The 27,963-nt window shown below is 37.3% G+C and overlaps 2 protein-coding genes across 4 annotated transcripts in view; one reads left to right on the top strand and one right to left on the bottom strand.

Moving 5' to 3' along the window:
* Window positions 1-310: 310 nt before the first annotated feature.
* Window positions 311-6,162, bottom strand: yipf5 (Yip1 domain family, member 5). Of its 3 annotated transcripts, none has more exons than XM_066716853.1 (7): window positions 6,057-6,162; window positions 5,296-5,388; window positions 4,987-5,070; window positions 4,526-4,698; window positions 3,989-4,134; window positions 2,892-3,073; window positions 311-2,365 (listed from the first exon to the last, which is right to left on the bottom strand). In XM_066716853.1, the coding sequence occupies exons 3-7, from the start codon at window positions 5,058-5,060 to the stop codon at window positions 2,203-2,205; spliced, it is 738 nt and encodes a 245-aa protein (XP_066572950.1). In that variant the 5' UTR covers window positions 5,061-5,070; window positions 5,296-5,388; window positions 6,057-6,162; the 3' UTR covers window positions 311-2,202. The 3 variants fall into 3 exon arrangements, with proteins under 3 accessions (XP_066572950.1, XP_066572948.1, XP_066572949.1); XM_066716851.1 differs by having other exon boundaries at window positions 4,951-5,070; window positions 6,057-6,161; XM_066716852.1 differs by having other exon boundaries at window positions 4,951-5,070; window positions 5,296-5,385; window positions 6,057-6,137.
* A 14,305-nt stretch (window positions 6,163-20,467) lies between these two features.
* kctd16b (potassium channel tetramerization domain containing 16b) overlaps window positions 20,468-27,963 on the top strand; it is a 57,596-nt gene continuing 50,100 nt past the window's right edge. Inside the window, exon 1 of the mRNA XM_066716295.1 lies at window positions 20,468-22,243. Coding sequence (XP_066572392.1) covers window positions 21,400-22,243 — 844 coding nt within the window. The 5' untranslated portion in view covers window positions 20,468-21,399. The remainder of the gene's footprint in view (window positions 22,244-27,963) is intronic.

A 27,963-nucleotide genomic window follows, 5' to 3' on the forward strand; every position in this document is an offset into this window, starting at 1 on the left:
GTATTGGTGCTGAAATTACTTTTTATTCTATGGGAAAAAATGTAATAAAGTTTCTAAAACAACTTCTTAAGGAGTGTGCGGAGAAAGAAAATGGCCTCGTTGAAAAGAGATCCATTAGAGACAAGTTTCTGCATGTGTTTTTTTTCCATTGCCACAACTCATCCGCTCTGTCGTTCAGATATTTTGTAAAACAGTTAAGATATACATACAGCTGTATCCTTTCTTCAGATAAAATGGCTTCCACAAATTAATACTTGAATTGATTTCATTATTCGTTTTGGCTTCAAAAAGAAAACTAAGATCACAACAATAACATGACACCCCACTGTTTATTTGCAAGTTTCATATGACAATAGAGAACAAGATTTCAAGACTTAAAATGTACAAAACAAATTATACAGTATATAAATACTCAAGTGTTTGTTCCTCTCCAATATTGGAAATTTTCATTTAATAATAAAAAAAAGATAAAAGATATTTAGCTCTAACAGGTTTTATACAAAATAGAAACAACCCACAAGTTCAGGCCGTGTATTTTTAAATTGGCCGATCAGATCTGAATGAACCCTTCAGACTGATTATCGTAAACTCAGCATTAAAGATGGTGCCAACCAAATCTTGTTTCAATGGAATAACAGTAAACAAGGCATTACCAATTGAAGTTAATATAATTCACTAAGTAATGGAATAGACTATGAAAAGGAAAACAAACGAACAAAAAAAGACACTAAACTTCCAAATACAAGATTTACTTATTTACTATAATACTTTTATGATAGTGGGTGTCTTTTCTAAAAATAAACTTCTTTTTGGTGGTATTCATCATTCACCAGAGCGCAGTGATTACCATGTTCAGATGATGGGTGAGAGTGACTTGAGGGAGGGAAGGGGCCTGGCACAACAACGCACAGGTCTCAGTTTGACTGCAGAGGGAGGTGGCAGATTGTTGGTACTAGATATTTCATCTAAACACCATGCCACAACAAGCTCCAGCTGTGTGTGAACAGTAACAGCATTCCCTTGTTCTTCTTGGTTAAATTCAACAACGCACCTCTGCTTCTCTCAAACAAGTGCTCTCATTGGCTTTAGGAAGGCCCAGACCGACAGCATGCAGCTTGCCTGCCACTTACAAGAGTACACAAGTGATTCAAACTTCTGACACTATACAGGCATGACACTTGAAGGGCCAGGCTTAAACAAGATGATGACAAAATAGTGAGGGCAAAAAAACAGTTTTGGAAGCAACTGCTGTAGTAACAGATTGGTCATTGATTAGAAATGTACAGTACAGTGAAATGGAAGGTGTATTTATGCCTACGTGTGCGTCTATGTATGTGTGTGTGTGTGAGTGTGTGTGTGTAATGCTGAAGCATGACAAACGCCGTTCAAAACGCTCTTGAAAAGCTTTTAATATGAGCTTGAAATTAACTGCATAAAATCTGAGATAAACATCCCAGTGCAATGTAGGTCCTGTAGCATTTCTTACCAGACTAATTATCACAAATATAAACATACACATTTTTATTCAACACAGACCATGTACTGCCTAGATGGAGCCACACCTGAGTAATAAACATGCCAAGGAAAGGAATGCATTACATTACTGAGCTTTGGCGATATCATTTTGGGAGGGTGGGGTGGGGTGGCTCAGTGTCAGATCCATAAACCAGTCCAGAACAAAATCTTACCACTAAGAGATGTATAGTGTCCACACTGTACAAATGCCCACCATCACCAACGTGTGAGCAAATAATCCCATCAGTTTTACAGAAACATTAAGCAGGAGTATTTGATGCCAGGGACATGAATATGTACAGTAGGTTAAAGAAAATAAGGATTTATTTACTTTTATGACATAAAATCATATTAGGATAAATTTTCTCATATGGTAACAGTACCTATGAAAACAAAATGCTAAAGGCCACATTATTTTTCCAGGAAATATGGAATAGCAACACTGCACACTCACATATGCACAGTATTACTCCAGAAAACTAAGCAGGCTGCCACTGTGTCAGAATCCTGAAGTCCTATAGAAAAGTGAAAAGTAGCCAGATATGCATATTTTCGTATTTCTGTTGATCCCTCTGGTGGTAAGGTGTGGAATGTGCAAAAATGTATGCCAGGATTTATGATGGGTGCACATTGTCTATTTTTTTTTCTTTTTTTCTTCTTTTGTCCATCAAATGAAAAAAACATAGTTCAGAAGACAGAAATCAAAGCAAAAACTCCATACAAGAGCGCACAGGGATATGCCACTAAGAGCTGCTGTCCGTCCATGGCTAAAGCAGAGATGAAAATTTTGGAGGCGGAAAGACTGCACCAGCCAATGATGAAAGCCGTGATAATAATGCCCATCAATCCTCTGCAACACAAGAAGTTCGGTCCGATTAGTGACTTCTGAACAATTCAAAAACAAATGTTTGCTTGTCCACAAAATACCCCCGAGTTAATTTATGAGGAGAACAAGACAACAAAATAAAATGTTACAGATTTAGCATAACAATGTTATTTATACTTCCGAGGGGTAACAAAACAATGCATTGGAGAATGTGACATGGGGCGGGTCCTTAAATTAAGAGCTTATTCAAGACAAATCCTCCTTCTAACTTCAGCAAATTAACCACAGTTGACTATAAAGATACCACCATCAGAGTCCTTCAACTGTACATTGATTTTACTAATCTTTTGTTGGGAAATGTGCTCATGAATACCACACAATAGAAAAAGATCTAACAGCAGGCAAACACATTCAAGTTGATGGGATACATATGTGCTCCAGATTAAATTAACTCAGAGAGCTGAAAATATTCACTTCGTTGATACTCAAATATGAGTCTAGAAAGACACTAATGACTGTTTCTTGACAATTTACCCAACCATATACTTACTGCAGTGAGAACAGCACGCCGAAGCTAGATAAAATAATCATGGGCAACAGACAGTAGCCCAGGACGCTCGCCACACAGCCGAACGAGACACCCGTCATACTCATCAAGTTCAGCAGACAGTACATTCCCAGACAGCCGATCGCGCTGATCCCATATACATATCCAAACTGTATTTTCCCAGCCTAAAAAAAGAGCACAATCATTTACGTATATAGCAATTTTTAAAAGAGGCATCACAGTTTATGGATAGGTGCCAAGAAGGATGAGAAATCTACGAGTCATATTAGGGTGAGACTAGGTTATAAGAATGTCTAAATAAATCACAAATTAATTATTGAATTTCACAAATGCTGAAGAATAAACAGGAGCAAGTGTTATGAAATTGTGGACAGGCTGCTTAACACAACGTTAATAAATACAGACCTTCAGATGTTTTTTTTTTAACAAGGAGCAGTGAACCACAGTAAAATATCAGCACCATCTGAAACTGGTTGGAGTTATAGTGGTAACACTCATTGCCAATAGTTTTGCACTCTGAGCCCGAAAATACTTTCATCTTAAATCATATTGATTGCATCGCACAAGAGAGCCAAAATGAATCGGTTATGTTTTATAAAACAATAGAACATCTTCACTTCCAATTCATTCAAATACAGATCAATACAGACAGAAGTCTATAATTAAACAGTAGTAAAACTTGGAGGGATAAGCCCCTTTCCCATTAAGAGCAATATGGCCATTATTTCAGAGACTAATTACTTTTTTCTACTGGTTTCTGGGGAAAAAAATTGAAAAATTTGATTAACGGGTAATACTTAAGAGTACAACATCAGTGTGGGGGCAGTGAGAGGACTGGAGCAATTTGATGTTGTAAACCTAGCTAATCTTAAATCATATTAACTTATCTGTTTTGCACTCGGAAGGGTTTTCAGTCACAGCCTTACACGCACAAAGCTCAGAAACAAAACCTTTAACCAAATCGATTGGAAGTTTGCTTGTTTTTTCACTGGTTTGTTTTAGAAACAAAGTGATTTCCCTCAATTAGATGTGTATGCTCTGAGAAAAAGAGGGATTTCAAGGTTGAAGATAAATCCTACCAGCAATAAAGTGGCTCCAAATGCCAGACAGAAGACCATGGGACCAGCCAGGTCTGTTTCATTCATGATGCTGCCGTCTGCTGCTTTGAGAGGGTGCAGCACTGTCAGGGTTTTCTGCCAGATGTGGTCAAAGTTGATTCCCAATTCTGTATAGGGACACAAAAGGGAAATTACTATCGAACACCAAACACTAATAAAAACAACCGTAATCTCTTAACATTAAATGTGAGCCCTACATAATCGTTAAATTCATTTAATGATGTAGAAAATAAATATGTTGAGTACTGACACCATTACATAACTGATTTGGATGAAACTGCACTAGATGGTACACAACACGTCACCCGAGCTGAGGTTTAGGCCACAATCAAATATAAACCTATACATATTAAGAAAACACCATAAAAATCCTACAGTGCAGAAATTGTATTAGATTTGCACCTCTCCCACTTTCACACCCACAGTGCCTGCCTATGAGGGAGAAGATGTCAGCAGCGAAACACTGTAAATGAAGGGTTTGGCTTTCATTCCACCTACCCTCTAGTAAAGGGGGCTCATCTTCAAAACTGCTGCCGTACATAGACTGTGAAGAGGCTGGCGTGAAGGTCGGGGCTGGCTGGTAGATCTGACCCGTGTACGCCTGCTGTGGCGGCATCATTCCTGGAGCTGCGTAGCCAGCTTGCTGAGAATAGTCATAGTTTTCATAGGGCCTGAGGAAGTAGCACAATTAGATTCAAACTTGGTTTTATTACTTATTTAAAAATGAATGAGGCATTTCAGGAGTCGACAGCATGACTTAGAAGAAGACTGGTGCCAAGGAAGAGTTTTAATCTCATTTTAGATTTCCGCAAGACCCCAGAACAGTTCAGTACAAGTATATGTATTAGTTAGAGTACACAACCTGCTAAATACAGTACTAATAACTGAACCGAGTACTGAACAAGACCTAAAAGGCCACATACTTGTTGTATGGGTCGCCCGAATTAGTATAATCGTACGTATGCTGTGCTTGGTCATCGATGCTGTAGCTGGTCTGGTAGAAGTCTGTGTTGAAGTTGTCAAAGCCTGACATTTCCAACAGCCTGCGAAGCAAAGATGGACAATTTTCAGAAATTGGTCAAGACTATATGAAACATTGTCATACAGATACCCTCTCTTCACAGTGCTGATTATGGACATATATAAGTTATATCTGGTGCAAAAGGCTTCCAAGAAATAGTAAAACATGCAACATAATTCAAAGTATGATCTAAACATGAAGTGTACAATAATCTACAGAAGAAAACATAATAAGTATTTTTGCTTACCCTTAGTTTATTGTACAATAGTGTGCAAATAAACGCCTTTCCCTCAGTCCCAGGTCGTTCCACACAGAAGAGCTGATTTCAGAAATGTATCTGCTGCAATTAAATGGTTGAGAGATAAAACAACAACAATAAAACAGTAACAAAGACATACACCCCTAAATAATCAGCAGAGAAATTCAGCATCTAAAAACTTAAACCTGTCAACGTGACATTTTACACCCGAGTAGCTGCTTTAGATCTTATTATTTATGTATTATTATTATTTAAGACGTTGGCTAAAACTGATCTCAATTCGTGAAATCAACACAAAATATACAATTCCAGGTTATGTTTGTCATCGCCAGAAACCTTGCACTACTTTTTCAACCCAAACTAGATGATAAAGTGTTACAATATCCCCCTACACACTATTACATGCCTATCCATGTCCTGAGACTCCGCTATGCAAAAGATACAATTCCTCTTTTCTCCTCAAGCCATTTGGAAACACTTTCAGTCTCACATCGGACACTAATATAATGCAAAACAAACCACAGTTCATAATACAACATTTTGATTACAGTCTTGTTTCATGTCACTGATAAAAATAAAAAAAATCACTTAGGTGGTAAAAACTACAATGTACTATTGCTGTAGTGTAAGCACAATACCACTCGGGTAAATAAATACATTTGAGGTAGGATGTCATGTTCTTACTATATGAGCACCACAGATAATACTAATAAGATATAGATATATAATGTTTCAAAGTATTATCTCACCTTTCTGTCGTTTCTATTTCAATATAGACTTCCAGCTCTGCTGCTACGTGTCAAGAGGAACATAAAGGAACCTCTTCCGGGTCACTCTGACGTGTTGCTGGGTGGGCGGGACTTCTCGGTGTTCTAGAATCGGATCAGGGTCTTCTGGTTCACAGACATCGCCCCCTAAAGGCGGAGGAGTATATCGAATTTAAAGCATCTGTAGATTTATTCAAAATATGTATTGCCAGGCTTGTATAAAACCTCTTTTCACAGCACATAATGGCAATAATTGGAAGTTCATGTACGTACTAATTAAGACACACACATACAGTGCCTTGCAAAAAGTATTTAGACCCTCTGACAGTTTTCACATTGTGCTACTTTAAAGCTTGCAGTCATGATACTTTGAAGTGGGAATTCATATATGTTGTATACACAACCGCCTCCACACGTTCTGATACAAAAATCAAGTAAACGGAGAATTAATATGAAATAAAAAGTTGAGAATTCATGATTTAATACGTATACAAACATTTTAGCGTGGCAAACCCAAATTCATTCAGGTGCACAGAACGGCCTGATGAAGCCACACAAATGAATGGCCTTTGTCTGTGTGCAATAATATTGGTTCTCATGATTTCAGAATACAAAAACCTGTCTCTGTGAGGTTCCTTGGTCAGCCCTATGGAATCCTATGGAGAATCTGTGGAATGGCTTGAAACTGCTGTCCTGAAGCGATCCCCAAGCATCTTTTTTTTAACGTATATATCCAAAAGAACTGAAAAAATACATGAAAGATTGTTACCAATGCATATATATATATTTTTTTTCTATTCCTGATAGGATATCTACACCCTTACAATAACTAAATTAATATGTTTTGTATTATTTATGTGGGATGATTAATCATTTACGTCATATTAACAGTCAATCTGCTTTATGTTAAACAGCAAGCAATACAAAATAAGTAGCCTAAAACATGAAAAGTGATACAAATGTGTTATCAGAATTTTCTTGTTAATTTTATTGATATGGTATTCAATTTTTCAAGGCTAATGCCTGTTTAAATGTTAATGTCTTTCCCTTTGGCCTCAAACTATTGTATGTATTCAATAGTGTCTAGGATAGCAAAGGACAACTATATATTCCTCTGACTATACCCAGTTTGGGTGTGAATATTGAGCAAGGTGCACTGCTGAGTGTCTGAGGAAAGGGTTCTCCTTGATCATCCATAAAACACCTCATCGTTAACACAAGCGGTCACTGCCTGAGCTGGGCTGCATCCTTGGGGTGAGACGGAGAATAAATTAGGGGCACGAGGAGTACATAAGACTATGGTTTGTGAGAAGCCATGCATTTCTCTCCTGTGGAGAAACTATGCCACCCACTGCCACTGCAAGGAGAGCTAGCTAGTCTTATTGTTATATTAGGGAGAATCATAAATAAACGTGAGCTGTTTGACTGCAAACTGGTGTGGGTTTTGCAGACCCCTCCAAATGCAAAGCTCTCCTTAAATGTGAATTGCGTTTCATAACAATTCCTATTCAATATGGTGACCCCTTTCTGGCTCATGAAATTGGATCCTCCCCCTTGTTTTATTCTTAAAAAATATGAATAAATACATAAAAAAAAAACTTGCAATGCAATGTTTTTGCAATGGTTAAGAGCTCTAAGGTAACTATTTATTCCCAATCAATTAAAATGGATACAGCAGCTGCTTGAAGAACACTTGTGCCAAGAAGACAATGGTGTACAGATGTTTAGAGATCTGGGGTATTGCAAAATAATGTATTTTTTTCATTTATTTGTCATTTTGTGATTGTTCACTTGTTTTGTGATTGTCTACTCTCACGATGTTGGATTTATTTTTCATATATTGCATTGCACTTGCATTGCTTATAAAGGGAAAGAACAATTGCATTACTTATTTCATTGTTATTGTTGTATTGAGATGATAAAGTGGCATGTCATGTTTAGGTATCATCCAGAACTTGTTCAATTAAAAATGTTATTTCCCATTGGTGTACAAATGATTATGATCATCTATTGCTTAGAGGTGAAGGAATGGAGTGAGTGCCAATCAATGTTATAGATTTGCCTTCACAGAGTTCTCTCTACTAGCTTTAGCGGAGACAGGAAAGTTTGTGCCCCTGCAAATACTACAATGGGCCTGATACCATGCATATCATTAGAATCTCAAGATGCTAATCTTTGCTTGTCTTCAGCAAAAACCATCACATTTTCTACAACCAATTTCACAAATGGAGAGCCTTAGATGTTAGGCCGTCTGATGTGTCTTGCTAAAAATACACTCCTGGTGGGATTCAGATCTCATTAGTTAGGAAAACCGAACACACCCACGGAGGCTATCTGTTTTCTGATGTTCTTTTGAAAGCTGAGCTAACAAAGACAAACGTCTCAGGGAACCCAGGCAAGGAACAATTTCGACTTTTTAGCAGATACAAAAGATCAATTGTCTAACTAAAAAGGAGGTGCCGATCAACAGGGGAGAGGACCGTAGTTCACTATAGATTCTCCTTTGATGAAAAAAGTGTCAAAAGGCAAAATTATAAGCTTTGGTAAATCAGTCTGCAATTTTATACTGAAGAAAACATACATTTCATGTTGGATATCTTGTAGTTAAGTATGTTTTTTAAAGTTTCCCCTTAATGTTACACAATGACACAAAATAAGGACAGAAGAAAGTATTAAAAAATTATAATAATTCCAAACAGAGAAAATGTATTCCAAAATTTATACCAGAACAGTTTAGAACAAACAAACAAACAATCAAAGCAAAAACAAAAAAGAGAAGTATCAACATCAAATAACATAACAATTATGATAATGTTTTGAAAATACAAAAATGCTGAATTTGGTTGATCGTAAATTTCTAAAGAAAAGCACTGGTAATAGAAATTCAAATTGATTTTAGTTATGCATAACATTTCAAGCTGTTTAAATCACCTGAGACACATTATGAAGCTGAGACTACTGCAATTGTTTTGTTTGTTTGTTTGTTTGTTTGTTTGTTTGTTTTCACAGATAAAATGTAAATCAATCAGGTATAACACAATTGAATCATATTAAATGCTTCCTTGACCACAAAATGATTTTATGTCTGAGAATGTTTAAACTTCAGATGGATGCATTTCCTTTCCCTGTGTTGAGAGAGAACACTGAAATCTGTCAGAGCAACAGAAAATCTGGGTCATTGAATTGTTATGCAAAGATAATTGCTCTCTCCTCAAGTGTTTCATTTCATCCCATGTTACCGCGGTACTAGATGAGTGGATTATACAGAGCATTTAATTGATCTTTTCCTCAGTAAACTAAAAGCATTTTACTTGGACCATTTTGTGTGAAAAAAGCTGTTGGTCTTAATCATTAGAAAATGCCTTTCTACCTGTTCTGCTCAGCATTGTGCATGTATGTGTCTAAATGTTTGTGGTAACATCATGAGGGAAGAAATCAACACAGAGAAAAGGAAACAGTTATGTGCACATTAGCCTTGTACAGAATCCCAGTAGCACAGGAGCTAACAGGTATTCTTAAAAATGCAATATGTTGAACTTTATATTCAGACTGCTTCCCAGATTAAATCCTATTACTTACTCATACTGCTTTAAATCTATTTTTCTTTCATACATTAACTCAGATCTATTATAACGAAACAGCATGCCAATAAATAAGTAATGTTTTATTTTCCTTTTTTCTCTCTCTCTCTCCAGAACTATACTTAGCAAAGCCAGATTTGGGAGAAAGCCAGTTACTAAAATGTATTCAGGAGCCAGAAGTATATTTCTCCTCAGACAGTTGTGGAGAGTTTGAGGCCACCCTGTGGAACCTGTCAAACAGCTCCGATTTAGTCATGCCATTAGAAACCAGCTAGACTAAAGGTGACCTCGGCTTTGAGAGGAAGTAATTAAAGACTTATGAAGACAATCTTGCCATAGGCATGTGTCATTCTGGTGGAACTATTGCCAGCAGCTACAGAATTCCTCGGTGGCCAGGATTAGAGCACATAATTATAAAGCCCCTGTATAGATGGCATCATGAGACAAAAAAAGGCATTTTGATTCAACAAAGAAACTTCAGTTCATCACAGCAAATCATTTTAAATTTCAAATTGCAAGCATTTTTTTTCACAATAGGAGAACATGCATAATTAAAATGTTTTTTTTTTCTTCTTCTTGGGCAGCAATAATAAAAGCTTTTTCTCTGTGAGCTTTGCCTGTCAATTGTGTTTATGGTAGGTCCATGTGAAGATATTCAGTGTATGTACATGTCAATGGACTTTAACAATTTCAGTGGCCATTTAAAATAATTATATTTGTTTTGGTTCCTGTCACCTAAGTGGGAATGACACCCTCTGTGTCACTGGAATAAATCACGGTTCTCGAATCTCCCAAAGCCTTACAGTGAGGGAAAAAAGTATTTGATTTTGTATGTTTGCCCACTGACAAAGAAATGATCAGTCTATAATTTTAATGGTAGGTGTATTTTAACAGTGAGAGACAGAATAACAACAAGCAAATCCAGAAAAACGCATTTCAAAAAAGTTATAACTTGATTTGCATTTTAATGAGGGAAATAAGTATTTGATCCCCTATCAATCAGCAGGATTTCTGGCTCCCAGGTGTCTTTTATACAGGTAACGAGCTGAGATTAGGAGCACTCTCTTAAAGGGAGTGCTCCTAATCTCAGCTCGTTACCTGTATAAAAGACACCTGTCCACAGAAGCAATCAATCAATCAGATTCCAAACTCTCCACCATGGCCAAGACCAAAGAGCTGTCCAAGGATGTCAGGGACAAGATTGTAGACCTACACTGGCTGGAATGGGCTACGAGACCATCGCCAAGCAGCTTGGTGAGAAGGTGACAACAGTTGGTGCGATTATTCGCAAATGGAAGAAACATGGGTGAAAGTGTTGTGGTCAGATGAGACCAAAATTGAGCTCTTTGTCATCAACTCAACTCGCTGTGTTTGGAGGAGGAGGAATGACCCCAAGAACAGCATCCCAACCGTCAAACATGGAGGTGGAAACATTATGCTTTGGGGGTGTTTTTCTGCTAAGGGGACAGGACAACTGCACCGCATCAAAGGGACGATGGACGGGGCCATGTACCGTCAAATCTTGGGTGAGAACCTCCTTCCCTCAGCCAGGGCATTGAAAATGGGTCGTGGATGGGTTTCCAGCATGACAATGACCCAAAACACATAGCCAAGGCAACAAAGGAGTGGCTCAAGAAGAAGCACATTAAGGTCCTGGAGTGGCCTAGCCAGTCTCCAGACCTTAATCCCATAGAAAATCTGTGGAGGGAGCTGAAGGTTCGAGTTGCCAAACGTCGGCCTCGAAACCTTAATGACTTGGAGAGGATCTGCAAAGAGGAGTGGGACAAAATCCCTCCTGAGATGTGTGCAAACCTGGTGGCCAACTACAAGAAACGTCTGACCTCTGTGATTGCCAACAAGGGTTTTGCCACCAAGTACTAAGTCGAAGGGGTCAAATACTTATTTCCCTCATTAACATGCAAATCAATTTATAACTTTTTTGAAATGCGTTTTTCTGGATTTTTTTGTTGTTATTCTGTCTCTCACTGTTAAAATACACCTACCATTAAAATGATAGACTGATCATTTCTTTGTCAGTGGGCAAACGTACTAAATCAGCAGGGGATCAAATACTTTTTTCCCCTCACTGTATATGAGATCATTCCAAAAACATAACAGTGAAGAAAATACATTAAAATGTGTCAAATGTTACAATTACTTGGGTACACATCTCATACATAGATCACAGGTGAACTCCTAGAAAATGCAGAGAGAAATCTTAAATCCCGGTGAAATGGTTTGTGATATTCAATAGTGAGCTAGAAAAAGAAAAGCTCTTTTAGCTGATAGCTACAAATCTCCAGCGTTAGAATTCTACAAGCACTCTCCCCTGGCAGGAGCGATACTGGTGCTTAGCAACACCTTTTCAGCACAATAAGCCAAATTAATGGGGCGACCGTAGCTGTTGCCATATAGAAATCAGTATTCCAAACACTTCCATAAATCCATCCCAGAGAAAGCATCAGAATTCCGACATAGGAATACGGGGAGATTACAATAGTAAATATTACTCTTCTTCTTCCAAACTAAATGGGAAATCTCGAATGACATGCACAACTCTTTCAGGATACAGCTGCGAAGGTGAATAAGGGAGAGTCTTGACCAGACATCTCCAATCTCCCCCAAGCAGGTACAATGCAAATGCAATTGCGGAACATATCCAGTATGCTACATATCATCAGAGCTATAGACGACACATGTGTTGGCAGGAAGGCATCCTGTGATAATGAGAGACTGCAGGCAGTATCAGCTCAATCAGGGAGGCGGACACACATGATGCCAAGTTCACGATGTTGACTTGACTTCTGCTTTTCACATAATTCCTCAAAGAGCACACCTTCAATTAAAACAGAAGCCTGCTATGGACAGAAGACATTTGGATTATGTAAAATACTGTAAATTGGCAATCTGTAGACAACATGTAGAAGTGAATGCATTTAAATGGAAGCAAAAGCTCCATCCATTTCCAGCTAACCTTACACATGCAGCAGTGTAATTTACCTGTTCTCTTGTAGAAGGCAATTAATGTTAATGTATATAAACTGGAGAGTGAATATCATCAGGGTCAAAGTAATGCCACTGCACTGGTCATGAATCCATTCTCACTGATAGACTGCCCTTAAGGTTTCTTCCATTAAAATAACATTGGCTGTTGTTTTCAATTTGTGACAGAATTTCATCTCTAATGGAAATGTAAGAGGTACTTATGTTATTCTTGAAGATTAAAAGTAGCATAACCTTTCTAACCTATGCAATTAAAGGTCAAATCATAACTGGCTAATAATATGAATTAAAAAACACACAGACACACACAAAGTCATTATAAAAAGGATTATATATAAAATACATTTAATTTATCGACCAACAATCACACCACTATGGCACATATTACAATGTGTTTAATAGAAAAAAACAAAAACAAAAAACAGTTTTTTTTTTAACTTGTACTGTTAGCCTTTTTGTTTTCACTTTAAAACCATCACAAAAATTCACCCCTTCATTCACACTCTTATGTTGTACAGTTGTGTCCTTTCTACTGATAACGTCTTAGTTTTTTCCTACTGTCAACAGTCACAGTTGTACACAACCTTAATATAATACCTGCATGAGCCTTCGAACACGATTTCTGAAATTGGCCAGGTACTTAGTTCCAGCGATCTGTTGGCATTTGGACAACTACTCAGATGTCTTAACCAGTCTGGCAGTGCCACACAGTTTTGTTCCGAGAAAGCCTGCCAATTTGTAAATGTGTGCTGTGTTTTGCGTTAAACTGCAGTGTCTCCTGGGAAAGTGGCAGACCTACTTTAGAATGATGGCTTAAGAAAACAGCAGTTACCCAGTTATTGTATGGCAGCACAGGGGCAGCATGTGGAAACAGTACATGTATTTAAGTTTTTTAAGTGCGGCTGAATTTCTTTTGCTGAACATGACTTCAGAATTCGTGTTTAGTATTTTCAAATGCAAATGATACACTATAAGTATGTTTCACTAAATTGTATTTAAAGAAGAAAGCAATAGCAATAGCAAGAGATATTTAGACAAAGAACTGTATTATACTAGTATGTTTTTATATATCCCAGATTTGGTTGATTTAATTACCTCTAAGTATGGGGCAATTGCTTTCTGTTGTAACTCTGATAAGGCTGCAATAAGAGTTTATTGGAAAGTTTTAAAACTATTTCCTTATAACATATAATCATGGGCAAACACTGCCACTAACGTGTGATAATCCTGAAACACCTATTACTAAGATGTATGAAAGGAGTTGGAAGCTGCTGAACCCAAGTACTTCTGGAGAGGATTCTGAAACACTCTGTCTGCTTCTACGAGACACATACCTCTTCTCAGCTATAACTCAAGTGTGTAAAGCATTTTCGCATACACAGCCTCAAGCTCAATACTCTTACTGTGAGCTGGAAGTGTTATATTGTGTTTTGATACTTGTAAGGTCAGCTATGTGCTGCTGTGATAGCTTCATTATGTTTCCCTATACATTTAAATAATTTCTGTGTTCTTTGCACTGCTTCCCATTGTCTTCCCTTTGGCATCTCTAATGCATCTTAAACAACTTTTGATGATTTAAAGGACATTTCAGCGTTCTTTGTCTTGTACCTTCTTGTATGATCTTCACAGTCCGTAAAATTACGTTTCTGTATATCTGTATATCTGTATGGAAAGCATCTGTGATTTATCTGATTAGAATGAAACAGAAAAATCACAAACACATAATTACAAACAAACCAATGATTTAAGGGAATGCAATAGTTCCCCTTTAAGACACAGTGGAAATCTACATAACACAACGTTCACTGTTAAGTTGTGCATTTGTGGGCCAGCGGTTATCTTAAATCCATTGTGGCCTGGTAAATCACAATTCTATTAAAACGTTTTTAGATATACATTTGTAATGAGCTTCTTGGGAACTGGTGTTGATGTGCCTGTTGCTAACTTCTAGTTTTACAGAAAGAATCCATCTGCTTGAGAATCAGAAAATCCCAGCTCAATCCACACATATTGTCTTCAACACAGAGCTTTGGACACTGATGTGCCATTCTAGCAGTTTCTCACAAATTGTCAGGATTACCAATGGGAAAATATAGTGATATGCTGCAGTGTATATTGCGTATTGTTTCTTGAAGTATGTGGCCTACAGTTAAGATGGAGAGTCTGAAATAGCTCATGTTTTACACTTCAGCCATTCAACATCGTCAACATCATCATCATGAATCATCAGCTCTTGAATAAATAAAGATGCCCTAGATTCTCTAAAAATGTTCTGTCATTATTGTTCTAAACTGACGCTGCAGTCTTGCAAACAGAACAAATATTAGCTTTTTCCCCCCTTTTGAAATAATTTTAATCATTACATACAACAAAATGGAATCTCCTGTGATGCACATACCTACAGAAGTACATATTAGAAAGGGCAACTGAAATGCCGACAGTCAATCAGCCAGCCAGCCAGCAAGCTAGACGTAAAGCAGATGAATATTTAAATGCCAAGGTTGCAGGGGATGACTGAAAGAGCACGGAACATTATCAAGCACTTTTAGCTTCACTTCCATTAGTGCCCACATGCTTCTGCTTTACTTAACTTCCGCCAAAGGGTGGCAGATATTTCTGAACAATGCTGGACTCTGGCACTCATTCTGTTGCTAGCAGTTGAAGAATAATACAGTCTAAAACCATAAGAAGAAGACAAAACATCAGACCAGCTACCAGCCTCAAATAATATCTGCTCAGTTTAAGGGAAAGCAAGCCTTCAACCAATAATCTCCAGCAGTGGCACATCCTCTGGGAATGTAGGTAGGAAGATACATGACCCAACCCTGTGGTGGTAAAGGATTTGAGGAAAAGAGCAGTAATATCAGGTTTAAAGCCATCAGAGGTTACAAATGCATAACCAAAAAAAGATTAAATCACCAAGCAGCTCCTAGAGCACAATGCTATGTTTTTTTCTACACCAGAGGCAGAGTTTAGTGAGAATTATAAATAACAGGATAGTGTTGATCAATACAAAAAAAAAAAAAATGAAACAAACTCACCAGAAGGAGTAAGCAGACCTCATTAACCTAAGACTGGTAGATACATATGGAGCTGAGTTAATTCCTCCTCATTGGGTAGACCTTGTGTAGCCTGAAGACTTAGCAGTGTGTCACTGGCTTTTCATACATTCTCTACCTTTGAGTTTTTAATAAGCTGTAGGTGTTTTTTCTTGTCTTCACAAGTAATCCAGCATGTGCAATGAAGATGGTTAAATACCAAGTGTTTTAGGACATATTTGTAGTGGCCTATGTAAGTTATCACTGTTTGTGTTCTTATGATCTTAGTATTTTGCTCTTAATACTGTGGCATGTGGTGTTTTATAGCCATTTGAAGCCATGATACGTATACTTGTAATTCAAATCCTGAAACAACAGTCAAGGAAAAGATATCCCAAAACTATCAGAGCAAAAGCCCTCATAAATATTACGCAATGAGGATCAGAGAGGTAATGACTATAGACTGAACTCTGGAAGAAAGAGTCAATATGTTACATAAAAGAGCAAGCAGGAAGATCTCAAGTTCTGCACACTGTCAGCATCACTGCGAATAATCTTTATTGTTCTACTTAATCACAACATTATATTTCCCTGAAATTCATGTTCAGCTTTACAAACGTGTATACTCTTGCAGGATTAGCTGATGGGTGGGGAAAAATGGTAGGTTTGCCATGCAGCTTTAAAAAAGCATAACATGTGCAAACATGCCATGCATTTATTTATGATTACAGCAGTGGCCTAGTTACAAATGACTGCACAGAGATTCCTGCACATTCTGTTCTCATCTGAATATGAACCAAGCAAAAAAAATCAGACCATCAGATGGAGAAATGTTATATTTTAACATTTTTTGTAGTTGGGGAGAGCGTTTTGTATATGTAAGTGACATGGCGGAAACATTTTGCTTTATCATCGTCTAATACTGAGAGCTATTTTTGCTTGATGAATGAGGATAGATTAACCATAAAATAAAATGTTTTTCTTTTCTGGTTCATGAAAGCCTGATGTACTTTTACAGTGGGGCTGCAGAAGGGGTGGAGTCAATAAACCACCAATTTGTGGTCTAAAGAGATACTCAATATTCCATTAGAGCACTATGGCACCCTTGATGCTAGGCAGTCACGTGACACATATACAGTAATTCTTTATTATAACTATTGTAATTTCCTGCTCTATGGCATTAATTGCATTCTTCATTCCAGCGAATCAACAACAACAAAATCATGCTTAGAATGTAATTACTATAGCCCAGCCTTGCACTATCTATCTATTTATATATGTATCTATCTATCCATCTACAGATTAAATAATGAAGGTTATTATAAAAATCTCTCTATCTATCTACCTCAGCTTTTAATTGTCAGATTTACATAAAGTAGCCCATTTTAGAGACTGTTTAGCACAGATAAGTCATTTAAATCCTATGAAGTCACTCTTTTGCCAATTGTTGGAGTTGGAGTTTGCCTACTAGTATATTGCAGCTGCTGAGCATATTTTCAAGATGAAACACTCAAAATACTATCAAGTATTATGATGGATGATGTCTGTAATAGGAGGATGTCCTTCTTGCCTAGAGCTTTTGATTGACCCCTCCAGCACACAAATCCATTAACCAGTAAGTCATTGGCTGTCATACCAAATAGTCAATTAACTTGCTCACATAGGTTGTAAATATAGTAAGCAGGCTGTTTGCACTCCACTACTGTATAACTTTCTACCACATCACACACCAGCTCTCAGTGGAGTCATACTCATTAACCCAACCTGTACAAACTGTGTAACCCACACATGTCAACTTAAGACTTCCGAATGAAGGAGAAGCGCAGCATGTTAAAATTATCTAAAATAGAAAAATAAACTACTGTGATAATCTGTCTAATGCAATGCTATAATCAAATCATACAGATAAGCATTTCAATGACAATTTTCTAGTTCTGATATATTGAAAAGTAGTGAGGGTCAGGCTTAGGTATTGATAGATAGTATAGATAGACAGTAAAAACCACAACACCAATAGAACTCCATTAGTGATCAAAACTGTTTAGTCCAAAGCTGTTCAGTGACAATATTTACATTGATTTCTATTTTTTTCCAAGTGTATATGAACTCTTCATAAAGACATGTTGACCAGGATTAACAACACAAATCATACTGGAACCTTTAACACAAAGTGGGGTTCTAAGTATTTGTTCTATCCTCCTTAATGTCCAAAAATCTTAGCCTAGTGGTAAGATAATAGGTATTTAAAATTAAAATCACAACATCATGTCGTCACCTGCAAATTGATTACAGTCCTGTTCCTGCTCTCAAGAAGGTTTTAAAATGCCCCAATGTATTACAGTTAAATGTGAGAAAGTCTGTTTTATGAGAAATCAGCTCAGTAAGAAATCATTTTTAATTACACCTCAATTTTAAATCTGCATCTGAGTCTATAATTACTACAATGCTTTTGAAGCCTCGAATAAAACGCTTCACCTGACATACATGCATGGGTGTAAATGCATCTACTGTGTACAAATATGAGGCAAGAAATATTCCAGACGACTCTCAGAAGTTTACATAACGATCAAAAGTGTGTCAGATGCAAATGAAGATGCTTGCACCTTTTGCGCCAGCCTTCCCTGTATATTAATATATTTTACTGGGAGAATCTGCTCAATATCGGTGTATTATTGATGGCAGATCACTTCAGATCATTTCATATCAGCTCCAAGAAAAATCTAACCTTATGTAATGAAACCCGTAAACCCACAGCACTCAGAAAACGTGTGTCTTTTAGTTTTCCTTCCTAATATGCCTTTAATTGAGACTTTAATTGAACTAATGATTGTCTTATTTCAACCTTGCCAGTTGCTTTGCAGCTCTTAAACCCTGGAAAACGTTCAGGTAAGCAGGTGATAATGGGACTGAGATGGGAACCAATAGACAGAGCGGTCCTCTTGGGTTCACCTCAACCTATATTTTAAGTTTATATAACAGATATAAACATAATGCTTTGTAGTTTTAATTTGTTGGTTAAATACTTTAATGCAAAACTAACCATGTAGATTTGTTTTAATGTAAAACCAGGTATTTGGCTGCACCACGTTAGATTCTGCCTCATCTCTAACGGGTAAAACGGTGAGACAGTGATTTGAATTGCAGCTATTATTAGCTTAAGGGGGCCACATAAAAGTATTATAAATGACTGTACTCAGCGACTTTAAAAATAACTGGCAGGTGGACAAATGATTCTTCTTTTCTTACACAGAAACCCTTCTTCTCTCGGCGAGGAAGGGAGATACGGAAATTGATTTCTAGATAATTGATTAATTGGACGAGAACTGGACGATAGTAATTAAACATTTCTGGGCAGCAGTTAACTATGAATTTATTATTTGCAATAAATAATTACTCTTATTAAAAAAGGAAAAACAGGCAGGACTTTTAACAGTTAAGTTAGTATTAATATTCTTTGTGTGACCCTTCACCTCCTTAACCACTTCTAAACTCCCATCAGATCAGGCAGAAATGAACTCTTCTTTTCTGACGTGACTTCAACTCGTATAGTGCTATGCATTGAAATACTGGACGAATTGTTCATAATAGCAAATGTGGCTGTACATCTGCTGGCTTGACACGCTTCAGGGAACTTTCTTGGTAAGGGTTTCAGTTGTACTTTGGTGTAAAACCTGAAAATACCGTAACAGTCTGTACAGAAGAAAACTCTTTAAAAGAGTGATGGGATTATATATACGCATATATTAGATTTATAATTTGAACACCCACGCTTTCTGGATAGTTTCCTTCTCACAAAACACGTGATTTAATGTTCAGCGTGTTTATTTTAATTGCAGTATATTGCATGGTATGGGATAATCTTTTGCAGTAAGTGAGCCTTTTGTTGATATTATTATTGATTTTTTATACAGGTAGAGTGGGTTTGAAAGTCATAGGTAAAAAAAAAAAAAACATACAACATATATACCACTAAGACTTTACTAAATCTCTTAATACGTTTCAAATAACATCCTCTGTTAATGCACACCATGAAGCAAAGTGTAGCATTCACTCATAAAGCATTTATTTATTGGTTACTTGAAAGCCTAATCCTTTTTTGCTTAAAAATAATCATAAAAAAACAAATGTGTTTAAAAGAAGGAAATGCCATTAAAAGCAGATCGCTGTCCTTGGTGCTGAAATGCCGGATAACCGGGTGGAGCAAACAGTAGTGTGTCGTTTTTACTTGCCTTCTGTAGAGGATGTACATCATTGTTCTGATCTTAAATCTTAAAGTTTGCTATAGCAAGTATCTCAATATGTGCAATAATGTTGAACCATAGCACCCTTAAATCGAGATTAAAGTTGAGCTGTAACACCTTAAACTGGGAAGTGTAGGCTATATATAGAAAACAAACTGCCGAAAGAGACATCAATTCATGCCTTTATTTTAAATGATGCATGATTATGGTTAGAGCTTCTCATATTATGGACACGAATAAACATAACTGCAATTTTTAGGATTCAAATTAAAACCTGGTGCAGCTGATGTATACAACTTTTCAGTTGCCTTTCTACTCCCTTGGTGGTTGCGTTGTTTCTATTTTTTCCTCTTGTTGTTGTTGTTGTTTTTTCTAATAGGCTCACATTTGAAAGCCAGAGAGGAAGAGGCAGTGCAATACCAGATGCCATTTTCCTTTAAGATGATGTAAGAGTTTATTCCCCAGGATGGTTTCTCCCTGCACTGCTGAAGCACCATCAGCTGAGTCGTTTTGACTCGGTACCACCCCGCTCCGGAGGCAGCAGCGCCTCTGCTCACACTCTCTCCTCGCTGAGTTGCGCTCCTACCCGCAAACCCAGCAACTGGCCAAACGGATTGCCACGGACAGGTCAACTTTATTCAGTTTCGGGCAATTCAAAAGGTGTAATTCCGTGTGAAACTGCGTCACATGAATGATATTGCTCTGAAGTTATCTGTGACACCTCAAGATCAGCGACATCACTCCAAGAAACCAAAGAAGTTGGGAATACCAATGGTGCTCCGTCTTACCCATCCTGAGGACTGATGAAGTTGAGACGAACTTAGACAAGAACACCGGGATTTAAAATAAGAAGAAATAAATGAGGAAATATGTGAAACCAAACGTTGCATTGACTGAGGTGAGGATTTATGCATATAGCTAAAGCTGGCGTTGGAAACGTAACAACATATAACCTATATATACATATATGTCCATATACAAACACTAGGCTTGTAAGTTATTATATGTCAGCTTAATTTCTTGCTGTGGAGGCACACTATGAAATTAGCTCTCCTCCCCTGTCTTATCCTAACTCGACTGCTCCTGGGGGAGAACAGAAAAACAGCTGATGCCTGTTTTTAAACAATGCATACAATTGTACTGATTTACAGCATTTTTTACACGTCTGAACACCTCTTCAATTCACTGTACAGTTTTTAAACCTCCACTCTTTGATGCTTCTTTTTTTATTTCCACTGGTACTATTACTTTAATCACATACCCAGGATTACTTCGGGGAAGTAAGTGAATGTGTCGCTTTTTTAAAATTGTAACAAGGACTGTTTTGCATCTGGTGCTTTATCAGCTTTGACAATTTTTTATGCACTGGCTTGTTAATCAAAACTACTGGTATTATACTTAAAAAAAGAGAAAAATCCCGATTATTTTCTGCGTAGACACCGGCTCGAAAATTTTTGTGTGCATGACTGAGACAATGGCCTTGAGTGGGAACTGTAGGACTTACCCGCAGACCAAAGATCCAGGGTCTGTCCAGAATTCATTCCCGGAGGTTGTGGAGCTAAATGTGGGTGGGCAAGTGTATTTCACCCGCCACACAACCTTAATCAGCATCCCCAATTCCCTACTGGGAAAAATATTCTCCGCCAAGAAGGACCCTTCTAACGACTTGGCACGGGACACCAAAGGCCGGTACTTTCTCGACAGGGATGGGTTTCTCTTTCGGTATGTCTTAGACTATCTCAGAGACAAGCAGGTCGTCCTACCTGACCACTTCCCCGAGAAAGGCAGGCTAAAGAGGGAAGCGGAATACTTCCAACTGCCAGAGCTGGTGAAGATCTTAACCCCCGATGACCTGAAGCAGAGCCCAGATGACCTTTTCCACAGTGATTTCGAAGAGGCTTCCCAAGGCAGCGATCAGCGGATATGCCCGCCATCATCACTGGTGCCAGCCGATCGGAAATATGGTTTCATTACAGTGGGGTACAGGGGGTCCTGCACCATGGGCAGAGAGAGCCAAACTGATGCCAAGTTCAGAAGGGTGCCGAGGATCTTGATCTGTGGGAGGATTGCCTTAGCGAAAGAGGTCTTTGGGGACACTTTAAACGAGAGCAGGGACCCCGACCGACCCCCAGAGAGATACACGTCCAGGTTTTATCTGAAGTTCAAGCACCTGGAGAGAGCTTTTGACATGCTGTCCGAGTGTGGATTCCAGATGGTCGCCTGTAACTCGTCGGTGACGGCTTCCTTTGTCAATCAATACACAGAGGACAAGATCTGGTCCAGTTACACAGAATATGTCTTCTACCGTAAGTCAACGGATTTTTTTCCCCCCTACTACTTGCACATGCAGATTTGCGTGTGCGCCAATTCATTTATTATACATGGGTTAATAATGATGTAATCCACAAACACCCGTTTGCTTCTCAGGAGCATGTAAAACCTGTGTACATCACAATGGTATTCAAGCTATTCTTGTTAAGGAAGGTACAGTCATTTTTATATTCTCCAGAATGATTTAAAGCCATTCAGTCTTTTTTTATTAATTTATTTTCTTTTAACGGAGCTACCACTAGGCGGCACACTTGACCGGAGGTTTAGTCTATAACTATAAAAGAGTTAGTAACATATTTGGGGCGGTCTGATTTGTGTGTATGTATGTATGTACGTATGTGTGTATATGTGTGTGTGTGTGTGTGTGGGGGGGGGGTATGTATATATGTATATTTGTATAAATTCATTTATTCATTCGTTCTATAGTAGGTGACACATACTTTGATATGTATTTACTGTGATACATGCTTTTAACTGTCATTACATGTTCCATATTCTTACTGTAAGAAAAACCTAATTCTAGTTTGGCAGTACCATGTACCAAGTAGGTACCATGATTGAGATAAAATGATGGAAGCACATTTTAAGATTAGTAATGATGATAGTTGTTCAAGTATTAATAAAACAAGTATCTGTGTAACTTCATGAGTTTATAATGATAGAGCCTGCATCCAAATTAATTGTTTTACGTCTTTTAAAACAAAATGATATAAACTGTGTGAGGAATTCAACTAAGAATATAAAATACTGCAACTGTTTTCGGGTGAAGGTTTTGATATTTACACCATTGTGTGGCTCTCTTTTGACCTCTGCATCTGCTGACATTTAACAAAGGTATAAGAAAAACTGAATTTCCTGGAACCCTAAGCCCATATCAATGTTGTGTGACTGTAGAAACCGGACAGTAGAAAGACTCTGATACTGTGGGTATTGTGTTTTGCAGGAATTTCTCTAGATGGTTTAGCTTTTGTAAATAGCTTTTGAATGATCTTACAACAACAGCAACAAAAAATATTCAATTTTCTTGCCTGCTTACACTGGAAAGTGAAAAGTGATTATGTAGTACTTCTCGCTAAAGAGTCTTGAGGTTTGCAATTGGAGTGGTTGCTCCAGAAATTTTTCATCCCCTTTTAGCGGCAGCAGGCAGAATTATGGTTCTTTGAATAATAGCTCTCATAATATTTTATTATGCAACAAAACTCTAAACATTTTGAGATTGGTCTGTGTATTTTTTTTAAACATTTTTCATTAGCTTTTCTCTTCTGTCCAATGTAAATAAAAGGCAGCTTGCAGAATAATATACAAACTCAGTTTTGAGGGGGACAAAAAGTAAAGATAACATAATTTTAGTTGCAACTGACTACATGACAGTAAAGTGGCTTGTACAGAATTTGTCATTTAATGAAAATGGTCTCATTTATGTGGTTGAATAGGGCAGAAATGAAGTGGCAATATACATTTTCTCTCAAGTCTTATCTAGACTTCTCCTGGTGGGTTTAATCTCTCTTTAGAAGTGACAGAATGGTCTTCATTGTAAACCAGTTGTCCAATGGCTTTTGTTTAATTTTCAGACTCTATTGAAATAATGCAGTGCATTATGTGTATTGTTATGATTTCAGATGCAATTTAATATCATACAATACATTTATAAAGCATTTCTTGTTACAGTTGAGGCATTTTTACAATACGTAAAACATTTTACTCAACAAATGCAGGCCAGAGCACACCCACCTTCGCACCTATGTGCAGTAGCTCAACACAGCACACAGGCCACAGATACAGCTCAAAATGGAAGGTGGTCAGGGTTGCAGAAAATAGACTTTAATCTGATATGAGGCAGAGAGAACATAGATAGGCCAGGTTTTATTAATTTGTACTTGAACTTTCAAGGCCCTTGGGTTACCACTTGTGTTCTTAATAAAAGTACAATTGCCTCCTGTGCAGGATCTCTGTATGATATGTCTTTGGTATGATGGCTTCTATTACAGCCCAATTTCACTACCATCCTTTTTTGAGTTTTGTTTAGTTCAGTGTGAATGATGCCACATACTGGTCTACCATTTTCATCAGTAGCCAAACTTTTGTGCCTCCTTGTACGTATTACTGTTACTGATGGTGCTGAATCTTCAAAATCTATTCACAATCCACAAATAGCTAGACATGCCTATGGGAAGAAGGCAAGTATAAAGATTAAAGAGAAGGTTGAAAGGTTTTACTTGTTTACATGTATATTTGTAATCTTGTGGTTTTATGTGTAGCAAATGCAAATATTTTCAAATTTGTGTTTGTTTGATTTTACAACATGAACAGAATAATAACTTGTTCATTCTTCTGCCATATTTGGGAATGTACCCTTTAAACTATCACATTTTTTAAAATAACAACAGTCTTCAGGTACAGTATATTAAAGACAATTCTATGTCTACAGTTCATAATCCCTCAAAACATAATTTTTCATAAGTTTCTCAATTCTGAATCACTTTCCTGAATATGTTATTCTGAGCACATTTTTAATTATGTGACTGAAACTAAAATATTGAATATAGATGCACAGCCACATTCCAATATTGAGTTACAAAATGTTATTTTCTTTAAAAAGGAAGCCCCAGAGTTTATGTGTGAACTATATTCAGTACAGTTTGAATCCATAGAAATGTAAAAAGATTTCTGCACATATTTACACATGTTTTAACATATCTTATAATAACTAACATTGGTAACATGGCTTCTGGAGATGTGAAATGTTTTATTAACAGAGTTTTGTCTTTCAACACTTTTGATGATTCTTTTGTTCTTATTTGGAGCCCTACATGCAATAATAATTAGACTCAATAAATGTTTATATGCAAAATTATTTTCCTCTTTATTTTGTTTTTTTTAAACTCTCTCCTACACATTTTATTGCTCCAGTTAGTACTTTGCCTAGACTGATGACAAAGTTTGGCTAAAAAGTGTTCCTCATCATTAGATCCTCATTTCACTCTTTGGTGTCACACATGATAGAGATATAGCACCATATGGCCAATTAAAAAACACTTTGTTGGTAATTCCAAATAAGTCCCCTTGGAAAACCTAAAGAAAATACAGTTGGTGGGTCAATATTTTTTTTTAGAGGACTGGGGACAGAGCTGGCATATGGTTTATTAATGACTTGGTTGCCATGTCATTTTTTAAATTAGCTGTACTTTCTGGCCTTGCTAACACTACTTTAGAGATGGTCCATTTGTGCAAAGGCTTCTCATTTTAGTGGATTTGATATCATTTAAACGTTGTGTTCCATTTTGCAATGCATGGTTTGCACTTGGAAAACGGAACAAACTATTTGCAGCCAGCAGTTACGTTTGACAGGCCCAGTACAATGGGAGAAGACTTTGTATACACCTAAACAACATGAGATTGGAACAGGGAGTGAGGGAAGATATGATAGCCTGTGGTGAGAAGAAAGAAAGTGAATGATGTTTGGTAGAAGAGGTTTTGAACATGTCATCTCTGATTATTTGTAATAATGTAACTAATGTATGCATATATATATATATATATATATATATATATATATATATATATATATATATATATATATATATGCATATATACTATAAATATTCTGTATTTTGAATGTCAAAAGAACACATGCAGATTGTCTGTCAGGATTTTGTGATGACAGGTCTTCTGCTGAACAAAATCACTAGGATGAATGCAACATTAGGCTACAATGGAATCATATTGTTGCATTCCATTTCAATGGTAAACAGGGCAGAAATGTACTGTGCCAGAAGTATGAAGAACATTTCACTCACATTTAAAAATATGCTAAATGTAAATTATGCACTGGTACATGTAGGAGGATTAGCTGGCATTTAGATGTGCCCTTTCTTGGCATACATGAAAACACTGATGTAGCCACAGATACTGAGCCCCAGCTTATGCATACAGTGTATATATTTGATATGTTACTCCTATTTTCTTGCAGAAGCTAAAGTTGTCCTGAAGCCTTGCTTGGTTTCTCCACTCTTGCCTTTTGGAGTCATCCTGTATTCATTCAGTCTTTAAATCACAAAATAAATACACAAATCAACAGATGAAATCTACATGTTTTGGCATTTTGCCTGTTACCTTGTGGTGTATGTAGCACTATATTTTGAGGTGTTAAAATACATTTCAGACACACACAGTGTCTTTCTGTTAGTACAGTATAACAAATTATTTTGACTTGCAGTGAACACACCTCAAGATTCAATTAGTATTGCACATATAAACAAATACACAAATTAAAATGGCAACTGAAAAAGTTTCCAGGCCTTTAAAAGGCAGCTCATAGTTTCTGCCAATAGATTTGTATTTAATCCAATCAGGTTTCCTGAGCTTTTGGGCAAACCATTAAGCCAGTGAACAAAATGACAGGTTCTTGTTCACTTTCTGTTTGGCTGATCCACGTACCACCAGCCTATCTTTACCCCTGGTGTCGTGTACCATTTGCCTTTTACAGGCTTCAGTGCATCCTCACTGCTGCTGTGTGGAGCACATTCCCCTGTGGGCACACTTACTTACCAATTTGTTGCATAGCTATAATGATTGATAATTAATCATTCAGTGTGACAGTCAGAGGACTCAGTCCAGTGTACAAATAAGATGCTGTAAATCATGCCATCATCACTTGCCAAACCTCTTTTTTTCCTCAATAAGGCGATTTCTTGAATCCTCTTGAATCCTTGGCTCTGTGGTTTAGAACAAACGCTGGGGCCTCAGGGTGGCAAATGGATGCTTATGGTATGGTTTATGTTGTAATTATAGATTTTATTTTGTTTTAATAGAGAATAATTGGCTACTTACATAAGACTGTACTTTACAGCCTGATTTACATAGTGTGGAAGGCTTACATTTATGAACGTGTTGTTAATGTATGAAAAAGTGTTAATGGCATGTGTAGCCCTGCTAAACGGTCGGTCCAAGTCCTAATTAAAAGTGACAGCAAACTGTGTTTACGTGAACTGCATAAGGGTAATACATAAGATGCTGCCAGGCCATGACTCATTCAAAAACATGGACAGGCCTTTAGTTAAAGATAAACTGGTGGAAATGGTATTGACAGCAAAAGAGCACGCCTCTGTATACTGTGGGTGCAAGAAGCATAGCATCAATTCACAAAAGTCTACAGATAATAATAATACTATTAATCATCATCATCATCATCATCATCACCATCATCATCATCAGCTGGAAGCATTTCAATTATTCAGTAAACTACATTTCTAGATATATGAATTGCAAATCCCTCTTTTGTTACCTAATAATCATTGATTGGATTGAGATGTGACAGCTCTAACAGCTTGTATTCAATGGCTGCAGCTGGTACAGTCTGGCGGGATTACCACACACGATCCCACAAGTATCACTTTGTATTGAAGGAAAAAAAAAGAGAGATAATCAAAAAAACAATAAACTGAAACAAGAAAGACAAGACAAGATAGAAACCTTCTACAAATAATTCTGAGATATGAGTACTTTCTCATGCGTGCCACTTGATGTGCTACCCAGGATGTTGTCAGAGCTGGATTTTTGTAACAATTGGGAATTGAAAGTGAAGACCAGTCACGGTGGGCGGTCTCATCTTCCTGGCTTGCAGGCCCCTAGTCTCTCTCAATCAATAAATCTGATTACAAGTCATAATTTCAGTAATTCATCAGCACTGGCCTTT

This window comes from Amia ocellicauda, chromosome 11 (genome assembly GCF_036373705.1).
Source record: "Amia ocellicauda isolate fAmiCal2 chromosome 11, fAmiCal2.hap1, whole genome shotgun sequence".
Taxonomy (NCBI): Eukaryota; Metazoa; Chordata; class Actinopteri; order Amiiformes; family Amiidae; genus Amia; species Amia ocellicauda.

Coding starts and splice junctions, on each gene's coding strand:
- yipf5 (XM_066716851.1), bottom strand. CDS start 5,060: ATGTCAGGCTTTGACAACTTCAACACAGACTTCTACCAGACCAGCTAC. Junction 4,699..4,950: donor TCGGGCGACCCATACAACAA/GTATGTGGCCTT, acceptor CTACTTCCTCAG/GCCCTATGAAAACTATGACT. Junction 3,074..3,988: donor TTGGAGCCACTTTATTGCTG/GTAGGATTTATC, acceptor CTCTTTTTTTAG/GCTGGGAAAATACAGTTTGG.